The 24,503-nt window shown below is 43.4% G+C and overlaps 1 protein-coding gene across 5 annotated transcripts in view; it reads right to left on the reverse strand.

The window, feature by feature from the left end:
- Positions 1-24,503, reverse strand: part of LOC140393862 (calcium-responsive transcription factor-like) — a 79,800-nt gene that overhangs the window by 38,387 nt on the left and 16,910 nt on the right. For all 5 annotated transcript variants that reach the window (XM_072480437.1, XM_072480400.1, XM_072480426.1 and 2 more), the window contains 5 exons: positions 18,582-18,702; positions 14,877-14,961; positions 9,132-9,321; positions 3,041-3,158; positions 468-611 (listed from right to left, as the gene is read on the reverse strand). In XM_072480437.1, the coding sequence (XP_072336538.1) occupies positions 468-611; positions 3,041-3,158; positions 9,132-9,321; positions 14,877-14,961; positions 18,582-18,702 (658 nt within the window). The remainder of the gene's footprint in view (positions 1-467; positions 612-3,040; positions 3,159-9,131; positions 9,322-14,876; positions 14,962-18,581; positions 18,703-24,503) is intronic.

Genomic DNA, 24,503 nt, shown 5'->3' on the forward strand with positions numbered 1-24,503 from the left:
ATCCCCGTCTTGTTGCATATGGGCACAGATTGCTTCAATATCAGAGTAATGTACACTGCTGAACTTTGAGAGCCTACCAACCACCCTTAATTAGCAACCCACACTATGGCAATTAGATGGCTAAATTGGGAAAATCACAATGAGTTGTTTCCCCACACAGAGCAGGCTTCTGTCCCCCATTTTAGCCTGACAGCAAGGTTCAGAAACCATCAGTGAAAATCATACACTTTGTTTCAGAAAACTGCAACTGAAAATTAAAACACAATCTTCCCTCAAACACAATATCTTGTTTTGTAGCTGAAGTCCTAATACATATACAAATTGTTAAATGGTAGGAAACGGTTTTAAGTCAGGAGAAAATAAATTAATAAGTCACATGAAGTAACAGATTGCTGCTAAGGTTTTTAATGGGATGTTCTAACATGCTAATCATGAGTTATTTATCGTCTTATATTTAAAATCCCTACCTGACAACTCCTCCTATATCAAATCCATTCTTCTTCAACATGTTGAATGCCTTTTCCTGCTCTTGTCGGATAACCTTCTTATCAATCTTAGGATCTATGGGAACCCTGTATTCTGGGAATTTTCGTACTTTTTTAATGTAGATTCTGCAAAAAAATAAAGAGAAGACAAGGTGCACTCTCATGTAGTAATAACGTAAAATATAAGACATAGGAACAGAATTAGGCCACTCGGCCATCGAGTCTGCTCCGCCATTCAATCAAGGCTGACATAGTTCGTCAAAATCTTCTTCAAACCCAAGCCCAGATTAAGAACAAGGAATTCATGGAGGACAAAGTCTGTCAATTATTTTTGAAGTCATTAAATCATGTCTGAACCCATCCTGTCTGTGGAAAGGCTCTTGAAGTTACATATCAGTTCTCATCTTATGTTTTAAATTGAGTCTTCAGTGGAAGGAATGTTTTATTGCTGGGTGAGTACTCGACAAGCAAGTTTGAGTTTACCACATGGGGTTAATGATAGCAGATATCTTTAAGGTAACTAGTAAACCTCAAAGATTGTTCTGCTGAGGCCTAGTGTGTGAATCCTAAAACAGCCTTGAAATACTGTTTACTTTTGCAGCTTTCAAACTGCATAGGCTCACATTTGCTAGTAAATCGCAATCAAAACATTCAACTTATCAAATTTTAGCTGTTAAAACACATAAAGCTGAAGCCAGGTATTATAGGAAACCAAAATGGTTGCGTGGCAGTGCACAAAGCTAAATCGTGACAGCCAAACACAGGATGCTGCTCCAGTAAGTTTCACTCAACTAAAGATAGAGCAAATTCACTTGACCAGGTAAAATCTGAAAATTTATTCGGTGTGAAATTGCTAATGAGTATATGGCAAAGTAAGCCACTCTCATTTCAAATGTGTCCTATCCAATTATGTTGACAGCTTTGATTCATTCATGTAGCAGTGCTCAGAAAGTCAGAAATCAGGTTCATGTTCAAAACATGAGACTGTCAGCTTCTTCACACCCCACAAATTTGGTTCAAATAAGACAAATGGGTTGCAGCATTCAAGACAAGTTCAAAAATGTTGACCGTCTTGTGCGCCATTACTCAACTTACTGAGTAAGAGTAACAACTGAGTAGCTTGTTAGGTCAATTTAAAGGGCATTACAAATCAACCACATAATGTATGACCAGAATTGCAAGGCAAAATAATCACAACAGGCTCGCTTCCGCAAATTCAAATCTTGCCATGGTGGGATTTGAGCTTATGATCTCAGAATTGCTGGTCCAGTACAATAACCCGTACATTTTTGTATCCAATAACTGTGGAAATATCATTCCTCGAAGGTCTCCTCCAATCATACATAATCTCTACTTGCACTTTTTGTTGTCACTGAATGAATATCTCAGAATTGCCTACTTTACATGATCACCGCAAGAGCTGCAGAGGTTTGAAAGGTTGTTCACTAACAGTCTCAAATCAACCAACTAGTAAACAGTGTTGCAAAGTTTTTTCCATTTAAAGAACAAAGTTAACTACTCATAGATGAAGCTGGGATCAATCGAATGAGACTTGAACCCAGAACCTTGTGACTCTCGATGTGGAGAGTGCCACCAACTCAGCCACAATTTAGACTCTTAAGGATCTGACAAGGATGAGAATCCATGAACAAGGGTTTCAGCAGCATGAGCTGATATGGGGAAAAGTTACGCAATGTTACAAAGGTGAACAACAGGTAGAAAAAGATGGTCTTACTCATGGCACAAATCTGTGGTTTAGAAGTTCATCACAGTGTTAAGTGTGACATATAAATTATGAGCAGCCTAACACAGCCTCAGACGATTGCCAGGGAGAGGGATGGAATTTCTAGCTGGGGAAAGGAATTAGGAGCCAGGACTGAAACAATGGTTTCAATCTTCCCAATATTTAATTGGAAGAAATTTCTGTTCACCCAGTACTGGGGCTGGTATAGCACGGGGCTAAATAGCTGGCTTTTAAAGCAGACCAAGGCAGGCCAGCAGCGCAGGTTCAATTCCCGTACCAGCCTCCCCGAACAGGCGCCGGAATGTGGCGACTAGGGGTTTTTCACAGTAACTTCATTTGAAGCCTACTTGTGACAATAAGCGATTTTCATTTCATTTCATTTCATACTGGCTATCAGATAAACAGTCCGATAAGTTGGCCGCACTTGGGAGTATGGGTGCAGTTTTATGTGATAATGTGGAGATGCCAGCGTTGGACTGGGTGGGCACAGTAAGAAGTCTTACAACACCAAGTTAAAGTCCAAGAAGTTTGTTTGGATTCACTAGCTTTTGGGGCACTGCTCCTTCATCACGGCTTATCTGAAGGAGCTGCGCTCCGAAAGCTAGTGAATATAAACAAACTTGTCATTTTTTGTGTGTGCAGTTTTAATGTCTGCACTCTAAAAGAGCAGCTAGATAGAAGTTGCTTCCAGTCTTGGTGCTGAATGCAGTGAAATGGAACCGGGAAGCCCATAAAAATTACAGAATGGATCAGTTTCAGACAATATAAAAATGACTGCACACTTGTCCCTATTATTCAAGGGGTTTCTTACCGTGCAGCACAAGTTGCCTTATAATGCGGATTTGAAATGTTCTCTTGTTCTATTTTCTTAGGTTGAACTCCTTTTCGCCTTGGTCCAAATTGGCATTCCATAACAATGGCCCTACTTCCTGAATGGGGATATGTACATAGTGTGGTTATAAATCATCTAAATTACACTCTCATGAAATCAGCACAAACTGAATGCTTACAATGACTGGTTCAAAAATCAGTGTCGTCAGAAAGGGTAAACGTGAAACTGCAACATTCTGCAAGAGCTTCAATGTAAAAATATTGCGCCAAGGATACCAGGAATTACGGATGTGTTATAAGACTGAGGGAATAATAGAAATTACAACATTTGGCCCAACTGGTCTATGCCAGTGTTAATGCTCCATATGAGTTTTGTCCCCCCCCCCCCACATACATCGCACCTGATCAATAATTCTTTTTATTCCTTCAAAAACAGTGTGGATACTGAAAACCTGAAATAAAAGCATAAAATACCAGGAATTCTCAGCAAGTCTGGCAGTATTAGTAGAGAAATACAGTCAACGTTTCAGGTTTATGACCTTCCATCTGAATAAAGGCCTAAAACATTAACTCAGTTTCTCCCTCCACAGATATTGTCAGACCTGCTGAGCGCTTCCAGCATTTGTTGTTTTTATTCCTTTCTCCATCAGGTACTTAGCGAGTTTGCCCTTAAATACGAGTTGCCCTGAGTCTTTAAAAAACATTTTTTTTAAGAGTACCCAATTCATTTTTTCCAATTAAGGGGCAATTTAGCGTGGCCAATCCACCTAGCTGCACATCTTTTGGGTTGTGGGGGCGAAACCCACGCAAACACGGGGAGAATGTGCAAACTGCACACGGACAGTGACCCAGAGCCGGGATCGAACCTGAGGCCTTGGCGCCGTGAGGCACCAGTGCTAACCACTGCGCCACTGTGCTGCCCTCAAGTGGCCCTGAGTTAACCAAAATCCAGTCAGTTTCCTGATCATTTTTCTACTTTGGTAAATTTAATTTCACAACTTGCATGTATGAGATTTGAACCGGCAGGTTGCTAGCCAAGTATCATAACCATGATACAACTGCGTCCTAATTCCAATAATAATTCATGCAGCCTTCACTGGTAAATCTAGTAATTTCCCAAACTACAAAATAGTTTCAAAAAATGAACACTAATAGGTTGCAAATTCAGATAGGTTTTTAATACACCGTGAGGAATGCACCTGAAAATTTAGTAGCTATTGCAGTGTCAGTTATATCTGTAACCCAAGGAACATTAAGATATGTAACCAAATCCATAATTAGGTCCAGATCTCAATCACGAAGAGGAGCAAGACCACTTTCAAAAAAGGCATGCATCATAAAATGTTTAGGAAATCAGAACGAAACAGCAGTCAGTCTGGCCACAAATCTTTCAAACATTTATGCATATAGAAATTGTTCTACAGGACTAGAGGTCAACACTTCTATTCAAGAAGGAATAAAGAGTAACAATATCAGTAGTGGTGTGAAATAAATACTCTCTAAAAAAAGAGATTAATTAGGGACCGTTAGCAGAGATGTGTAATGTCAAGTTATAGCTGACATTAAAATTCTTTAGGAATTGTAATGAATATTGCACTCATGATTCTCAAAAGGTGTTTGACAAGCTTTCATATAGACAGCTTGATTAAGGAGTGTGGTTATCTCCATAAGACCACAAGATATAGGAGCAGAATTAGGCCACTCGGCCCATCGAGTCTGCTCCGCCATTCAATCATGGCTGATATTTTCTCATCCCCATTCTCCTGCCTTATCCTCATAACCCCTGATCCCCTTATTAATCAAGAACCTATTTATCTGATTTGGTCTCCACAGTCTTCTGCGGTAAAGAGTTCCAGAGATTCACCACCCTCTGGCTGAAGAAATTCCTCCTCATCTCTGTTTTAAAGGATCGTCCCTTTGTCTGAGTTTGGGCCCTCTGGTTCTAGTTTTTCCGACTAGTGGAAACATCTTCTTCACGTCCACTCTATCCAGGCCTCGCAGTATCCTGCAAGTTTCAGAAAGAACCCCCCTCATCCTTCTAAGCTCCAATGAGTACAGACCCAGAGTCCTCAACTGTTCTTCATATAACTGTTCCTCATATAACAAGCTCTTCATTCCAGGAATCATTCTTGTGAACTTTCTCTGGACCCTTTCCAAGGCCAGCACATCCTTCCTTAAATACGGGGTCCAAAACTGTTCACAATACTCCAAATGGGGTCTGACCAGAGCCTCAGACGTACATCTGTACTCTTGCATTCTAGCCCTCTCGACATGAATGCTAACATTGCATTTGCCTTCCTAACTGCCTACTGAACCTGCATGTTAACCGTAAGAGAATCTTGAACAAGGACTCCCAAGTCCATTTCTGCTTCTGATTTCCTAAGCATTTCCCCATTTAGAAAATAGTCTATGTCTCCATTCCTCCTTCCAAAGTGCATAACCTCACACTTTTCCACATTGTATTCCATCTGCCACTTCTTTGCCCACTCTCCTAGCCTGTCCAAGTCCTTCTGCAGCCCCCCTGCTTCCTCAATACTACCTGTCCCTGTATTCCATCTGCCACTTCTTTGCCCACTCTCCTAGCCTGTCCAAGTCCTTCTGCAGCCCCCCGTGCTTCCTCAATACTACCTGTCCCTCTACATATCTTTGCATTATCTGCAAACATAGCAACAGTGCCTTCAGTTCCTTCTTCCAGATCGTTGATGTACATTGTGAAAAGTTGTGGTTCGAGCACCGACTGCTGAGGCACACCACTAGTCACCGGCTGCCATCCTGAAAAAGACCCCTTTATCCCCACTCTCTGCCTTCTGCCAGTCAGCCAATCCTCTATCCATACCAGGATCTTGCCCTTAACCCCATGGGCTCTTAACTTATTTAATAGTCTCCTATGCGGCACCTTGTCAAAGGCATCCTGGAAATTTAAATAAATCATGTCCACTGGTTCTCCTGTGTCTAACTTCCTTGTGACCTCCTCAAAGAACTCTAACAGATTTGTCAGGCACGAGCTCCCTTTGACAAAGCTGTACTGACTCAGTCCTATTTTACCATGCACTTCCAAGTACTCCGCGATCTCATATTTAATAATGGACTCTAAAATCTTATCAATGACCGAAGTCAGGCTAAACGGCCTATAATTTCCTGTTTTCTGCCTCCCTCTCTTCTTAAACAGTGGTGTAACATTAGCCACTCTCCAGTCCTCTGGGACCGTCCCTGCCTTCAGTGATTCCTGAAAGATCACCACCAATGCCTCCACAATCTCCTCAGCTATCTCTTTTAGAACCCTGGGATGTAGTCCAACCGGTCCAGGTGATTTATCCACCTTCAGACCTTTCAGTTTCCCCAGAAGCTTCTCCTTAGTGAAGGCCACTACAATCACCTGTGCCCCCTGATTCTCCTGGAGCTCTGGCATCCCACTGGTGCCTTCCACTGAAGACTGATGCAAAGTAACTATTCAGTTCCTCTGCCATTTCTTTATTTCCTATTACTTCTTCAGCCTCATTTTCCAGTGGTCCAATGTCTATTTTTGCCTCTCTCTTACCTTTCATATATTGAAAAAAAACTCTTATCTTCTTTTATATTACTAACTAGCTTACACTCATTTCATCTTCTCCCCACTTATTGCCCTTTTTAGTTGTCCTCTACTCGCTTTTAAAGGCTTCCCAATCCCCTGGCTTCCCACTAATCATCACCACTTTGTATGCTTTTTTGTTTGCTTTTATGCTGTCCTTGACTTCCCTCGTCAGCCATAGATGTCTCGTCCACCCCTTAGCATGTTTCCTCCTCCTTGGCATGAATTTCTCTTGTGCCTCCTGTTATTGCTGTTCCATGGTCTTCCCTGCTAGGCTCTCTTTCCAATCAACTCTGGCCAGCTCCTCCTTCATGTCTTTGTAGTTATTCTTATTTAATTGCAATACCATTACATCTGGTTCCAGCTTCTCTCTCTCAAATTGCAGGGTACATTCTATCATATTGTGGTCACGGCTCCCCAAGCCACGGTTCCTTCATCTTAAGTTCCTTAATCAAGTCTGCCTCATTACACATCACCAAATCCAGAATTGCCTGTTCCCTAGTAGGCTGTCACAAGCTGCTGCAAAAAAACATCTCTTAGACATTCCACAAATTCCTTTTCTTGGGATCCACTGCCAACCTGATTTTCCCAGTCCACCTGCATATATTAATAATAATCTTTATTCCTATCACAAGTAGGCTTGCATTAATACTGCAATGAAGTTACTGTGAAAATTCCTAGTTGCCACACTCTGGCTCCTGTTCGGGTACACAAGACAGAATTCAGAATGTCCAATTTACCTAACAAGCATGTCTTTTGGGACTTGTGGGAGGAAACCGGATAACCCGGAGGAAACCCACGCAGACAGAGGGAGAACGTGCAGACCCTGCACAGATAGTGACCCAAGCCGGGAATCGAACCCGGGTCCCTGGCACTGTGAAGCAGTAGTGCGAACCACTGTGCAACAATGCCGCCCATATGGAAGTCTCCCATGATTATTGTGATATTGCCTTTTTTACATGCCCTTTCCATCTTCTGATTTATTTTCTCCCCCACATCCTGACCATTGCTAAGGTCTGTACATAACTCCTATCAGGGTCATTTTACCTTTGTGATTCCTCAACTCTACTCACACAGATTCTATGCCCTCTGATCTTATATCGCTTCTTCCTATCGATTTAGCTTAATTTCTTACTAATTAATGCAACCCCCCCCCCCTTTGCCCATCTGCCTGTCCTTTTGATAGGACACATAACCTTGGATATTTAGATCCCAGCCTTGATCACCTTGCACGTCTCTGTGATGCCCACCACATCGTACAGGCTAATTTCAATGTGTGCAACAAGCTCATTTATCTTGTTCCGTATACTGCGCTACAGAATCAAAGGGGAAGCAACTCAAGGGGGAAAGGGTGTGCCTAGTAGAAGGTTGAGCAACCAAATCTCAGATGACATTTCATTTTTATGATACATTTGATTGGGGATTTAGAAAAAGGAAAAAAAATACACGAAATGGTAAACTTTATGGGATAAAACAGCAAAGACCATGGGGATTCAGACAGAAATTTTGAATGGAAAGTAGTAAAGCTGTAAAAAAAAAAAAAAAATTTAATAAATAGGGGTTAGCATGCAAATACAAAGAGTAATGCCTAAACCTACTGAAAACATGTTGGGTAACAATTTGAAAACTGCATCCAATTATTTTAGGAAAATTGGTGAAAATACTGAAAAGGTTCACTGGGATCATAGAATTTATAGTGCAGAAGGAGGCCATTCGGCCCATCGAGTCTACTTAAGCCCACACTGCCCCCCTATCCCCGTACCCCAGTAACCCCACCTAACATTTTTGTTTGGACACTAAGGGCAATTTTAGCATGGCAAATCCACCTAACCTGCACATCTTTGGATTGTGGAAGGAAACCAAAGCACCCGGAGGAAACCCACAGACACGGGGAAAACCTGCACACTCCGCAGTGACCCAAGCCGGGAATCGAACCTGGGACCCCGGAGCTGTGAAGCAACAGTGCTAGCCAATGTGCTGTCCCAAAAGATCCTGAATGAGAAGCTTCAATTATAAATTTAAAATCAGCAATGAAAGAATGAAGGGAGGTTTCAGGAGATTTTTTAAAAATTCAAATATTATGGCCAAACCAAAAACATTTGTGGAAGCAGAATACATAACTTTAAGGGAAGCAGACAAATACTTGAAAAGTAATCACTTTAAATAGATAGCTCATTCAGAGAACAGCACAAGCATCATGAACTGAATAGCTTCCTATAATAGTATGCAAGATGGAAAGAAATAGCCTGTTGCACTTTATTTTAACTCACCTAGGACAATGGTGACATTGACAAAGGCCTAATGCTACTGTTTAGGTGTATTAACCAAGTTGGAACAAGAAGAACTCTATTATTGTGAGCGGGAATTTTTAAATGGGTCAAGGAATTTTTTTTTTTTTTTAAATTTTAAGTGAGAAAGGTGTTAATATATTTCTCTAATAATTGCCAACAAAATATCTCTCTGGTGGAAGGTAACCATTTTCTAACCAGTACCATATTCTGACCTGCATTAACGAATGGAATTCCATCATATGGTACATATTGAGATTTCCACATCAGTCGGGTAGCAGGTTTAGCAGGGCTTGGAGACTGCCGTGTTCCCCAGACACTTTGTGTTTGCTGTTTATGAACTGTTAATACATTTTCCAATTCGGTTTCACTCTCACAGTATCCGCGATAGGAGTCTCCAATTTTCTGGAACATGAACAATGAACAGAAAGATGAGCAAGTAAGGCAATTATGTGTTTGGACATTTTTTTAAGTTCCTGCTTTCTTCTAGCCTTGCTCTGTTCCTTTCACCACCACTATCTCTTTATAGCTTCAGCTTGATGGTATCAAGCAGGGTGTGACATTCCGGTCAGTCCACACCTTGAATAGTACATTCAGTTTTTTTTACGCTGAAGCCCTGCAATTTTTTTCCTTTCAGGTGATTATCCAATTCCCTTTTGAAATCCACGATTGAAGTTGCCTGCATCACACACTCAGTCAGTGCAATCTAGATCTTAACCACATTGCTAAAAATGTTTTTCCTCGTCTCTTTTGATTCAGTTGCAAAGAACTTTAAAGGTCCCATGCCCTTCCGCAAATGGGAAGTTTCTTTCTATCTATCCTTCTAAATCCCTCATGATTTTGAGCAGATCTATCAACCTTCTCTGATCTATGAACCATAGCTTCTCCAATCTATCCTTGTAACAGACGTCCCTCATCCGTGGAATCATTCTCCAAAATATTTTCTGCCCTCTAAAACTTTCATATCGTTCTAAAAGTGCAGTGCTCAGAATTGAACACAATACTTAGAATTGAACACAATGTCAAAAGCAGAGATCCCGCATTGTCTTGCAAAGCTCATCATAATTTCCTTGCTTTTGTACTCTGTCTAAATTTAGAAAGACCAGGACACTAGATATCTTTTTTAACCATTTTCTCAACCTGCGCTATTATTCAACAACTTGAGTGCATATATCCACAGGCCTCTATATTCCTGCACCACCCTGAGAATTTAGTTTATACTATCTCTGTCCTGTTTCTAAGCATTTTTACATTACATTTCAGCTGCCACTTGCCTGCACATTCCACCAGCCTGTCACTATCCACTGGAGGCAGTTCAGAGGAGGTTTACTAGATTGATACCTGGAACGGGCAGGTTGTCTTATGTGTAAGGTTGGATAAACTGTGCTTGTTTCCCAGAAGACCGAGTGGTTTTTGATTGAAGTATACAAGATCCTGACAGTCTTGACAAGATGGACATAGAAAGGATGTTTCCTCTTATGGGTGAGTCCAGAACTAGGGGGGCACTGTTTTAAAATTAGGGGTTGCCCTTTTAGGACAGGGACGAGGATAATTTTTTAATGGAATTCAAAACACAAATAGATCAGCCATGATTTTATTGAATGGTGGTGCAGGCTCGAGGGGCAGAGTGGCCTACCTCTGCAATGTCATATGTTCATACATTCTTGTAGCCTGTCATTCTCCGCAAAGATCACTATATTGCCAGGTTTTGTGTCATCTATTTTGAAATTATGCCCAAGAGAAACATCCAAAAATGTGCAGATAAATAAAAACAATCTTTATTATTGTCGCAAGTAGGCTTACATTTACATTGCAATGAAGTTACTGTGAAAGCTCCTATTCGCCACACTCCGACGCCAGTTCAGGTACACAGAGGGAGAATTCAGAATGTCCAATTCACCTAACAAGCACGTCTTTCCGGACTTGTGGGCAGAAACCCATGCAGACATGGGGAGAACATGCAGACTCTGCACAGACAGTGACCTAAGAGGGAGTCGAACCCAGGATCCTGGCATTGTGAAGCAACAGTACTAACCACTGTGCTATCGTGCAACCCATCTGTGGATTGGCCACGCGAAAAAAATTGTCCCTTAGTGTCCAAAAATGTGCAGATTAGGTGGGGTTATGTGGATCGGGCGGGGGAGTGGGCCTAGGTGGGTGCTCTTTCAGAGGGTCAGTGCAGACTCAATGGGCCGAATGGCTTCCTTCTGCACAGTAGAGATTCTACGGACCTAAACACTGATCTGAAGTTACACAATCGGAGGAATCCTTTCAGCGAAGTATAATGCTAACTACAGAAGACAAAATTAACCTTGGGCATTACTGTAATTTAAGTCATGACTACAGTGCAGAAAACTAGTAGAAGGTAATTTATGGGCTGGTACCAAAAAACTTTTCTCAAATAAAGAGTAATCAAATTACAATCATGGAAGCAACAACTCCTGAATCTTTCATGAAATAGTTAGATGCCATTATGGGGTAAGATTGGACTTCTGTCAACAAATTAAATAGATGGACAAAATGTCCACACTCAACTCTATCCTTGCGATTGTCATGAAATACTCTAAAGAGAGGGTCCATTTTAGCTTGCCCAATTAGAATGAAAACTCTTTAACCCTTGCATTCCACACTGGGCTAAGTCGCTGGCTTTTAAAGCAGACCAAGGCAGGCCAGCAGCACGGTTCAATTCCCGTACCAGCCTCCCCGAACAGGCGCCGGAATGTGGCGACTAGGGGCTTTTCACAGTAACTTCATTGAAGCCTACTTGTGACAATAAGCGATTTCCATTCCATTTCCATACAGGGAATGTTGGGAAAGCTAATCTTTTAAAACACAAATTACAAAATATTGTAATTGTGTTAACGATCCAGTTAGCACTGGCTTTATAAAATAGCAGGGTTGTCGTGGCGGGTGATTTTAATTGCCCCCATATTGACTGGGACTCCCTTAGTGCCAGAGGTTTGGGTGGAGAGCAATTTGTTAGGTGTGTCCAAGAGGGTTTTTTGAAACAGTATGTTGACAGTCCAACCAGGGCTTATTGGGCTTAGTATTGGGGGGGGAATGAGCCCAGCCAGGTGACCAAAGTTTCAGTCGGGGAACATTTTGGGAATAGTGATCATAATTTCATAAGTTTTTGAATAATCATGGATAGAGGCAAAAGTGGTCCTCGAGTGAGGGTGCTAAATTGGGGGAAAGCGAACGACAACAGAATTCAGCAAGAACTGGAGAATGTGGATTGGAGCTGTTTGAAGGTAAATCCACTTTTGATATGCGAGAGTCTTTTAAAGACCAGTTGAGTGCAGGACAGGCCTGGTCTGCTTGAATGAAGGATAGAATTAGCAGAATTAGGAAACCATGGATGACGGGGGAAATTGTGAGACTAGTCAAAAAGATAAAGGTTTATGCACCTAAAAACAGACAAAGCTTTTGGAGACTATAGGGAAAGTAGGAACAACATCAAATGGGGAGTTCGGAGAGTTAAAAGAGGCCATCAAATGTCATTAGCAAGCAGGGTCAAGGAAAATCCCATGGCCTTTTATACATATATAGGGAGCAAGAGGGTGGCTAGGGAAAGAGTAGGCCCACTCAAGGACAAAGGAGGGAAGATTTGCGTGGAGTCAAAGGAAGTGGGTGAGATTCTTAATGAATACTTTGCATCGGTATTCACCAAGGGGAGGAACATGACGGATGTATGTATGAATATTCTAGGACATGTCAACATAATGAAGGAGTAAGTGATGGATATCATAAGAGGCATTAAGATAGACTGGTCCCTGGGCTGGATGGGATACATCCCAAGTTATTGTGGGAGGCGAGAGAGGAAATAGCTGGGGTCTTAAAATATATCTTTGCATCATCTTTGACCACAGGTGAGGCTCCAGAGGACTGGAGAATAGCCAATGTTGCTCCTTTGTTTAAGAAGGGAAGCAGGGATAATCCAGGTAATTACAGGCCGATGAACCCGAGTCAGTGGTGGGGAAGCTGTTAGAAAAGATACTGAGGGACAGGATTTATTCACATTTGGAAGCGAATGGACTTGTTAATTATAGGCATCAAGGTTTTATGTGGGGAAGATCATGTCTCACCAACTTGATAAAGAGTTTTTCGAGGAGGTGACAAAATCCATTGATAACGGAAAGGCTGTGGATGTCGTCTACATGGACTTCAATAAGGTGTTTGACAAGGTCCCTCATGGCAGACTGGTACAGAAGGTAAAGTTGCATGGGATTCGGGGTGTGCTAGCTAGATGGATAAAGAACTGGCTTGGCAACAGGAGACAGAGTAACAGTGGATGGGAGTTTTTCAGAATGGAGATCTGTAACTAGTGGTGTTCCACAGGGATCAGTGCTGGGACCGCTGTTGTTTGTAATATATAAATGACCTGGAGGAAAATGTAGATGGTCTGATTAGCAAGTTTACAGATGACACTAAGATAGGTGGAGTTGCAGGTAGTGAAGGAGACTGTCAGAGAATACAGCAGAATATAGACAGATTAGAGAGTTGGGCAGAAAAATGGCACATGGAGTTCAATCTGGACAAATGCGAGTTGATGCGTTTTGGAAGATCAAATTCAGGTGTGAATTATACAGTAAATGGCAGAACCATTAGGAGTATTGACATACAGAGGGATCTAGGCGATCAGGTCCATTGTTCCATAAAAGTGGCAATACAGGTGGATAAGGTTGTCTAGAAGGCATACTGCATGCTTGCCTTCATTGGCTGGGGCATTGAGTACAAGAGTTGGCAGGTCATGTTACAGTTGTATAAATCTTTAGTTAGGCCACATTTGGAATATTGAATGCAGTTCTGGTCGCCACACTACCAGAAGAATGTGGACGCTTTGGAGAGAGTGCAAAGAAGGTTTACCAGGATGTTGCCTGGTCTGGAGGATGTTAGCTATGAGGAGAGGGTGAATAAACTCAGATTATTTTTGGTGGAAAGACAGAGGCTGTGGGGAGATCGGATTGAGGTCGACAGAATTATAAGGTACAGACAGGGTGAATACTCAGAAGCTTTTCCCCACGTTAGAAGACTCAATTACAAGGTTCAAGGTGAGAGGGGGAAAGTTTTTAAGGCGATGGGTGCCTAGAACATGTTGCCAGTGGAGGCAGGCATGATAGCAACATTTAAGATGTCTCTTGATAGACACATGAATAGGCGGAGAATGGAGGGATGCAGATTGTTTGGGAAATAGGTCTAAATACGGAATCTGGATCGGGGCTGGCTTGGTGGGCTGAAGGCACTGTTCCTGTGCCGTAATGTTCTTTGTTCTTACTGTGAAATTCTAATTCAGTGCACAACACATATCCACTCCCAATAATGGTTATGGAGCATCTATATAATCTCAGGCTACTTTTCAATGAGGGATAGGGAACAAAGACAACTTTGGGTCGCTCCTACAAATCCTCCAGCAGGGGGTTAAGATCAATACACCAGTCCAGTTACAGGATAGTCCAGGAAGGCCAGAGGGGAATGCAGCCTCCTGTTGTATGAACACAAACCAATACGTAAATCTTCCTTCCACTTGGTGTAAAAATTTGCAAAAATTAATAAAAAATTAACCCTGCGAATCTGAAATAAAAACAGAAGTCGCTGGAAATGCACACAGTTCAGTCAGTATCTGAAAGAGAAAGATGGGTCTCTCCAGAAACATTAACCGTTCCTCAGAATTTTTGCACTTGTTTATTTCTTGATTCATAAATTTCTACCCTACATCTTTCACAGATCTATGCCCTGACTGTATCTCTACTGTTGCATGCTTTGCTTGTGGTTCAGAGCTTTTGATGAAAATCTGTGCTCTCCTGAACGGTATTGAAAAATTTAGGCAGTGCAGCTTATTTGGCACCCCAAGTATAAATTGCACCAACTGATAAAAAATATTTGAAAGTCAATGCTACTCAAAGAGAGATCAACATGGAGCAATATCTTAAATAAAGCAGATACGTAAGCAATTAATCAACCTCACAACTCCGAAGCCGTCGAGCCCAGGCAGGGGTGTTGTGTGGCAGTGGCTGCAATGGAACAGGAAAATTGTCTTCAACAGTTCTGAAATACAAGGAAAGAAAATATTTAAAGCATTTTTCTACATAATTGCTGTGAATGGAATTGTAATACTGACAAGTGAAAAGTAACATTTGTGCCATACAAGGGCCAGGCAACCAACAACCATCTCCAAAAAAAGAGAATCTAACCATCTACCCTTGACATTCAATGGCATTACCATCACTGGATCCCCTTTTATCAACATCCTGGGAGAAACTGAACTGGTTCAACCATATAAATGCTTTGGTTACAAGAGCAGATCAGAGGCTAAGAATTCCACAGCAAGCATCTCATCTCTTGATTCCCTAAAGTCTGTCCACCAGCTACAAGGCACAAGTACAGAGTGTGAAGGAATATTATCCACCTGCCTGGATGAATGCAGCTCCCCAAAAAAACCTTGACAACATGCACGACAAAGTAATCCGCTTGATTGGAACCGCATCCACAAACATTCACTCCCTGCACCACCACGAACCATAGCAGCAGTGTGTACCATCTACAAAATATACTGCAGGAACTCACCAAGGCCCCTTAGTCATCACCATCCAAACCCACAACTACTACCAATGTAGAAGGACAAAGGTACCAGACACATGGGAACACCACCACCTGGAAATTCCCCTTCAAGTCACACACAATACTGCCTTTAATGCTGTTAGCTTGAAATCTCACATTATTAAAGCTTCATTAACCTTTCTCCTGCATTAAATTCCTAGTACATCAAATCATATATGGGTTGCATATCCTTGCAATCTTATTCTATGTTTAAATAACCAGAATTGGACACTATCAGGTGGAGTCCAATAAATCCTTAATGGTGACTGACAGCCAAATGGCAAGCATTGTTTGGAGATTTAAACCAGACAGCTTGACTCTGATTGATCAATAATACTAATACTACTACTACTACTAATAATCGCTTATTGTCACAAGTAGCTTCAATGAAGTTACTGTGAAAAGCCCCTAGTCGTCACATTCCAGCGCCTGTTCGGGGAGGCCGGTATAGGAATTGAACCCGTGCTGCTGGCATTGTTCTGCATTACAAGCCAGCTCTTTAGCTCACTGTGCTATACCAGCCCCCGTTGTCCTAAGGACATTGTCCTGAGGAATTAACTAGCTATCACTTATTTTGTTTAGCTGAAACAATGCAATGTGCATATGTGTTCTTTCTGCTTGCAAGGAGCAGGGCCCTCTTGAAGTGTGGCATATGTATGTGTATTAGAAGTTACACATATTAATTACTTTCTGCATTTACTTTAAATTAAGGGGCAATTTAGCGTGGCCAATCCACCTACCCTGCGCATCTTTTGGGTTGTGGGAGTGAGATCCATGCAGACACAAGGAGAATGTGCAAAGTCCACACAGACAGTACCCTGGGGCTAGGATCGAACTCGGGTCGTCGGCGCCATGTGGCAGCAGTACTAATCACTGCACCACTGAGTCGCCCTCAATTACTTGCTGCATTTAAGAGTTGCGCCCAGATTCCTTGCATCTTGGAGCTCTGCAATCTCTCACCATTTAGAGAATATGCTTTTTATTTGTCCTGCCAAAATGGACAACCTCATATTTTCCCACATTATACTCCATTTGCCCACTCACCCAACTGATCTATATCTTTTTGTAACCTTATGTCCTCTTTACAACTTACTTTCCTATCTTTGTATCATCTGAAAATTTCACAGCCAAACCATCGGTCCCTTCATCTAAATCATTTATATAAATTGTGAAGAGTTGCGATGCCAGTACTGATCCCTGTGGCACACCTCTCATCACATCCTGCCAACAAGAATATGACTCATTTATGCTACTGCCTAGGCAGTGACTTCCAGGTCTTTTAAGACGCACTCCTTGGATTGTTCCTTTTCACAACTCCCTGTATCTCTTGCCACAAGTAGTATTTTGCCAAACAGCTTCTTAAAATCCATAAAGGCAGCATCTGCTGGATTCTCTTGGTTCTCCTGAATGACTTAACACTCGGCAAGTGCCTATTTTTTCCTGATTATTGTTTTTTAAACCCCCCTCAATGATGGGTCACGTGAACGTCAGGAATATTATAATAATAAATTAACTTATTATCAGGCCCATACGTTGGAATCATACCCCCACGTCAAAAAAAACATCCAATGTGACATGATAGCAGAAAGCCATGAAGAGTAACTGGTCTCAGAAAGAGAGCATTACTCCCAGAGAGCTCAGATAAGTGTAGCGCTTGGGTGAAAGGAAAAGAGGGTCATGCCTGGGTAGTACCTGGCATCAAGCTGGGACTACCCAGGAGCTGCCAGTTGGATGACAGGGTAGTGCCATCTTGATGCCAATTTGGTGCGAAAGGAAGGGGGTGAAAGAGAGGGAGGTGTTCACTTGAGTGAACTGGTTTGCTATTAAAAATGGCACCCCGATCTGGACTTAAAGTTTTAAAAAATTAAAGTGCTGCACTAAACGGCAGAGAAAGACACCAGTCGGCAGCTTCAACACTGCTTTTCCTGCCGAACATCGGCCTAGGAGAAAATCCCACTTTTCAATCATAGAATCCCCTACAGTGCAGGAGGAGGCCCTTTGGCCCACCAAGACTGCACTAACCCTCTGAAAGAGCACCCTACCTAAACCCAAATGCCCACCCTGTCCCCATACCCCCACCTAACCTTTGGACATTAAGGGGAAATTTAGCATGGCCAATTCACCTACCCTGCACATCTTTGGATTGTGGGAGGAAATCGGAGCACTCGGAGGAACCCACGTAGACACGGGGAGAAAGTGCAAACTCCACACGGACAGTCACCAAAGGCCGGAATTGAATCTGGGTCCCTGCACTGTGAATCAGCAGTGCTAACCACTGTGTCAATGTCGCCCGTATCCTCTGGCACTCGCCCGTATCTAAGGAAGATTTATGGCAAGCACTTCTGCTATTATCGCTCTCACGTCCTTGACTTAGGCAACTTAGGATGCAAGTGATCCAGATGAGATATCCAGTCTAGCATAGCCAGCCTTTCCAATACATCCGAGCCATCAATTTTTACCCCATCCATTTTCTCTACCTCCACCATGCCAACTGATATTTTGTAAGCATCTTCTTCTTTAGTAAACACTGATGCAATCACTAAGTAGAAAAGTAAAATATTGTAGATATTGGAAATCTGAAATAAAAACAGAAAATGCTGGAAAAACTCAGGTTTGGCAATATTTTCTGTTTCCATTACTCACTAAGTATTCTAGCCTTGCTCTGTCCCTCTAAGCATATTTCACTTTTGTTATCCCTTATAAACCCCACCCTGTCTTTTACTAGCCGCATTGTATTTACATGCCAGATTACGTTTTTTAGGTTTCCTCTTATGTTAACCACCAGCCTGTTCTTATATTCACTCTTTGCCAGTCTTATTTTTTGCTTCACTTCCTCTCTCAAACTTATGGTACTTGGTATGGTTCTCGCATGAAGATTTCACCTAACGTGCACCATGCATCTGCATGTTTTGTTTCATAGCTTCATCTATCGCCCTGGTCATCAAAGGAGCTTTAGTTTCTCTGAATTTCCCTGTTGAAATGTATCGCGCCTGTAACTAAGCCATCGCTTCCTTAGATACCACTCAATTTTCTGTTAGATTTCATGACATAATGTGTTTCATACATACCTGAGTGAAGCCTTTTTGGGCAGTGTTAATGAAGATGGCAAAACATAACCGGTGTTATCTGTTATTGCAGCTACGGTCACCGTCTGAAGCTCATCACTTAGCTGTTTGTCATCTATTGTATCTGGCAATAAATAAGAGTTAACTTTTAAGAAATTAAATAATTACAGCATGATCAGAGAATAATAAACAGACAGTAAATAAAGAAAAACCTAGTGGAATAAGGTAAACATTATAATAATGAGAACATTCGGATAGCCAGACCCCATCTTCAAAATTTAGCTTTTTGAAATGTAGTAACTTGATTTACATGTCCTCTCCTTTATTCTGCTAAGCAAGTTGCATTGGAATCATAATCAGCAGTTTGCAATCTGTTGCTAATTTTGCCTTAGTTTAATTGCTCTGTTTTATTACCTTTGCTCTCGAGTCGCCAGGTATCCTTATGATACCGCCACGTGGTTCAAATCAGAGTAATGATCAATAATCCAATACACCGATTAGTAAGATTTAAATCAAAGCACATTTGTTATACACAGTAATCACTACTCAGGCACAAATTCTACGTTTAAGCTACTTCTACAACAGGCTTATACTTAGCTTGGAACTGCCCATCAGGTCAGGGAAACAAATGGCCTTTTGTTCGGGTTCTGAGCCTGCGGGATTCGAAGTTGGTACAGATTGATAGCTAGGAGCGCCTATCTCGTAGCGAGCGTTGAAGTAAGACTTACAGGTTCGATCGGCTGCTGAAGAGTGACGAGAGCTGGAAGAGCCGAAGAAGAGAGCAACTTGAACTTGGGACTCAATTCTTATAGTCCCCAGGGGCTTCCCGCCTTTCGGGGCGGACCCTGTACCTGGTCCCAAGTGAGTCCCAATCGCTTGGTTCGATTTTCTCCAATGCTGGAGCGGTTCCCTGATCGATGGGCGGTCTCGAGGTGGTCGTTCACCTCCTTTTGTGTAGGCTTCTGCTGGCGCCGAAGAGTCTGGTTTTGCTTTGTGTGTCTAAATGTTGCTTATTGTACCCGGGGATTGCTCATTAGTATGCAGATGACTGGTGTTTTGTTATGCTGATGGTTGCTGGTATCGATCTTGTCTGGCCTTTCCAGAGGTAAATACACAGCCAACCTGCAGCTGCTGGTTTTTGTCTTGTTGGCTGACTTTCCCATCAGCCTTTGCCGTTCGCCATTTTGAATCGGGAGTTGACCATTTTAAGTGGCTACATTCCCTCCTTGTGATCCTAACGCGAAGCGTGAAGGATCACATAACTATGTTGCTTTCCATTCCCTGACCTGGGGGGGGGGCACTTCCTTCATGGCCTCTGCACTGACCATAGCTATGCAAAAAACTTTTAACTGACAATTCTAAGGGCGCTATGTCAAACAGGGACATGCATTACAAAACAATAAACTGGGAACCTCTAACTATTCTTAGTACACTACACTCACTTAAACATTTCATTATTCTACCCTCCTCAACCATATAAACAAAATCATAGCAGTTTATACACATTTTTCCTGGCTTGGCAGTCAAGCACAGGATCGTACAATTTGCTCATGAACAGTTCTTTACATTTCTTTATTTACAATAAAACCGCAAATGAATGCTCTTTATTATAGATCGCGGGGGTCGGGGGTCTGGTCGTATCCGAAAATAGGGGATCTGATCCTATATACCGGGGTTCGAGCGCGGTAGGCTCTCCTTCTCCATTTCCTTAGACGCATAGTCTGCACGATGCAGCAGAGTATCGCTAATACTAGTAGGGTTTCTATTACATAGGACAGGGAGTGCCAGGTTATAAACCTGGCACACCAAGATGATGTGGTGTCGCTGGTGACTGGGCTCTGGGTACTGCAGGGAAGTGAAACATTAACGGCTTGGGGGGGGGCTTGAAGTCATGGGGTTCGCGTTCACTCGCAACCAAATGCCCATTAGTATGATGCTGATCCATGTGGAGGAAATCCTCATGGCTCTTCTCTTTTCTTTTCTTCTCTTCTCCGGTCCTGGAGCTTCTGGAGTTCTGTGGAAACAAGCATAGTGTCTGTAACTATCTTTGTTTAACATCTCGTATGATAGTCTGTCTGTCCTTTAGTGCCAATTACTCCCTTTATAATTGGTCACTATGTGTGACTCCCTCATTTTTTTTTCCAAAAACCAAATTTTAAGACAAGACACACTTCCAAATAATGAACCAGTGCGAGCCGTCTCGCAGACTGCGCAATTTACCTCCAAATGTTTCAGGATGTAAATAGCATGTGGTTGGCAACCTAAGGGTTACCTGAAACAAAACAAAACTTTTTGAACTGAAAGTGCCAAAATGAGGTGCGTATGGGCTGCGACGGGTAAAAGTTGGATGGAGTCCCCGGGTAGGACGGCTACCAATGCCGTGTCTCTCCTACCCGAGTGTAGTTGACCAGAGGGGGGGTTCCCAGGCAGGGCGGGTCCCAAGCCGTTTCTCCACTGCCTGAGCAATCGACAAGAACGGGCAAGAAATGCAGTCACCATGGGGGGGGGGCTGCCGTAATGGTTCTTTCCTTCAAACCAGAAGGGCAGTTATGAACGGGCATCTGGTACCTTAACAAGTCTCTGCAGACAAGCTAGTTCCGCTGAACTAGTGTCTGCCAGTAGTGAGTCTCTGTGGGCAAGTCCACAGAGATTTCGGCCGAAAAGGCGTGGGGCCGTGAATATGTTTTGTTTCCTGTCGGACATACAACATTTAACAAACTTACAAACAACTTAAAACATGCGGCATGTTCCATCAGAAAGGACACCACTTCTCCCAAGCGGTTCCTTTTAAAACATCATCTGGACACCTCAGTTCTCGGTTGCGAACAGGGTCGCAAAGGGGTTCTCGGTTTGGGAGTCAGACCCAAGGTCGTCATCTTCTCCCGGGTGCCAAACTCTTGAGTGTATCAGGGCTGAAAGGGCTGCATGGTGTGAGGTGGGGTCGCTCTCGTCGTTGCGGACGAGTCGGAACGAGTTATCTCGGTGCCAATAGTTGGTGTCTAGTTGTGTGGGGACAGAATTGGGATCGTCAGTGTAATTCGGTGGTGGGGTTTGTTGAGGAAAGTGATCATGAAGGGATCACTTGGATCGTAGTCGGAATCCCTGGGTGTGGGGCCTGTTGCATGGGGATAGTAGGGAGGCGTGCTGTGGCTGTCGTCCGAGTCACAGTCGCTGTCTCTGCTGCTGCAGTCTGTGGGTGTTTCGGGTCGGAGTGTATATTTCGGGGGTGGAGTCGAGGTTGAGTCCGTGGCTGGGCTGGACGTATTGGGGGATGGTAGGGTTACGTTGGCTGTGGGCGGGGTGTGGTGTGCTGCGTCGAGCATGATGTGGTGTGAGTGGTTCGACTGTGTTCCATATGCCTTCAGCTGGTTTATATGGAACCACGCAGTCTTACCGTTGGGGTACTTTATTTTATATATGGAGGGGCTTACTTTGTCAGCAATGGAGTACAGACCCGAGTATTTTGGGGACAGGAACGTGCTGGGGTTATATACAGAGAGCATTACTTGCTGTCCTATACTGTACTCAATCGCATGCACTATCTTGTCGAAACAAGCCTTGCCCTGTTTCTTTCTGGTGCCCAATTTTACTGCGGTTGCTAGCTGAGCCGTTTTAACATTTTCAACTAATTGCTCTACAGCGTTCTCGTGTGTGAGGGCCGTCACTTCGGGGTTGGTCAAGTCTGAACCTAATAAATATTCTGTGCCTTTCATGGGGCGTCCGGTCATGAGTGTGTGTGGGGTGTAACCTGTGGAAGTAGAAATTGTGTTACGCAAAAACATCAGCGCGAAAGGGAGGACTGACTCCCAAGTGGTGTTGATCTGCTGAACCATTTTTCTGAGGGTGGATTTTAGGATCCGATTCATGCGCTCCACGATACCACTCGACTGTGGGTGGTATGCTATGTGGAATTTTTGGGTGATGCCAAATATCGTGAGGACGTTCTGCATGACACGTCGCATAAAATGGGAACCTTGGTCTGATTCAATGCTGCGGGGGAGTCCCCAACTTGTAAAAATGTGGTGGGTCAAAACCTTGGCTGTGGTTTTTGCAGTGTTTGTGCGGGCTGGGAATGCTTCCACCCATTTCGTAAATGTGTCAATTACCACAAGTACATATTTATAGCCATTCCTGCAAGGGGGCAATGGTCCTATAAAATCAATCTGGAGGTTAGTCCAGGGGCCATTAACGGGTCGGGTGTGGCTGAGTTGAGCCTTTTTGGCATATCTGTCCGGATTATTCTGGGCACAGATAAGACAATTCTCGATGTAATGGTTTACATCTTCCTTTAAATTCGGCCACCAACAAAGCTGCTTGAGATGGGCTGTAGTGGGATTGATTCCCTGATGTCCATGACCGTCATGGAACAAACAAATCAGTTGATTCCTGTGCTGTTCAGGAACCACATAAAGGGTGTCTTTTAACACCACATCGTCATGTGTGGTCAGTGCATTTTTGAACCTCTCACAGGGAGCTGGATATTTTCCTTTCAAAATCTTCCTGAGATTGCTGTCCTGCTTCTGGGCCTCTACTAGATCCTCGATCTTTGTCTGTGAGACCTGAACTGCATTCACTGGTGCGCTTTCGGAGGGGGGGGGGGTCCAAAAATATCCATGGCTGGAACATGCTTTAGCCAGTGCGTCGGCTTTCACATTTCTGGGGGGGGGGGGGGGGGGGGGGGGGAGGAACGATGGTGACTGCGGACCTGGACTATCCCAAAAGTCATGTTCTGTGCTCGCTCGAAAATGTGACGGAGCAATGGGGCTGAGGGGAGGGGTTTCCAGTCTGTGGAAACAAATTCTCTTGCTTTCCACAGGGGCAGAAATTCCGTGCGACTGTTGCAGACATAGAGGCTGTCCGAGTATATGTCTGCTGGGCTGGGGAAGGAATCTGGGTGTTCCACTATATACGCGATGGCCGCGAGCTCTGCTGCCTGCGCGCCTATGTGGCCTGGAAGTTGTAACAATATTTCCTCAAGGGCGCGTCCCTGCATGTCCTCGACATATATACCGCAACCTGTTATGCGCTTCCCATCCAAGACTGTGGAAGATCCATCCACATAGATCTTTATGGGCTCACACGTGTCTGTGTGCTGGGGGCTCTGGGTTGAACTACCTATCTTTCTGTGGGGTGTTTTCGCAATAAAGGGGCCTGTGTTGTGGTGAGATAATTTTGCATTCATGGGGGGGTTCCGGGGTACTGTAAGTTGTCGGCTAAATAGATGTGCGTCTTTGTCCGTTTAACAGTGATGTCTCATCCCTGCAAGAGAGGGGTCCATCTAGCTGCTCTAATCTGGCTGACTGTACCGTCCTCGAGTCATCCATCCAGTAAGAGTTGGGTGGGGGTGTGTTCGGTGAGAATTGTAATGGGGTTCAGTCCGGTAATATATGAAAAATGATGCACTGCCCAAAATACTGCGAGCAGGTGCCTCTCACAGGCTGAAAATCCCTGCTTCACAGCATCTAAAATTCTGGAGGCGTAAGCTACGTGCGTTAACTGGTCGTGCAGTTCCTGGAGGAGCACGGCCGAAAGGGTGCGGTCTGTGGTCACGACCTCTATGGCGTAAGGGGAAAGCGGGTCTGGAACTTGTGGTGAGGGGGCTGCTAGGAGTGCCTGTTTTAAAGAGTCCACAGCATCCGTATGCTGCGGAAGCCATTCCCAGGGGGCTCCTTTCTTTAGGAGGTCTGAGAGGGGTGCTGCCTTGCTGGCGAAACCGTCAATGTGGTTTCGGCAGTAGCCAACCAGTCCTAAAAACGACCGGAGGGCTGAAACGTTCCGGGGAAGGGGCAATTTAGCAATCGAGTCAATCCTTTTATGCTCGATCTCGCATTTACCATGTGTGATAATTTTTCCGAAATATATCACCTTTTCTTCCAAAATCTGGGCCTTTTTGGGGTTGGCTTTACAACCGATTGAGTGTAAGAG

Source organism: Scyliorhinus torazame, chromosome 2, assembly GCF_047496885.1.
Source record: "Scyliorhinus torazame isolate Kashiwa2021f chromosome 2, sScyTor2.1, whole genome shotgun sequence".
NCBI lineage: Eukaryota > Metazoa > Chordata > Chondrichthyes > Carcharhiniformes > Scyliorhinidae > Scyliorhinus > Scyliorhinus torazame.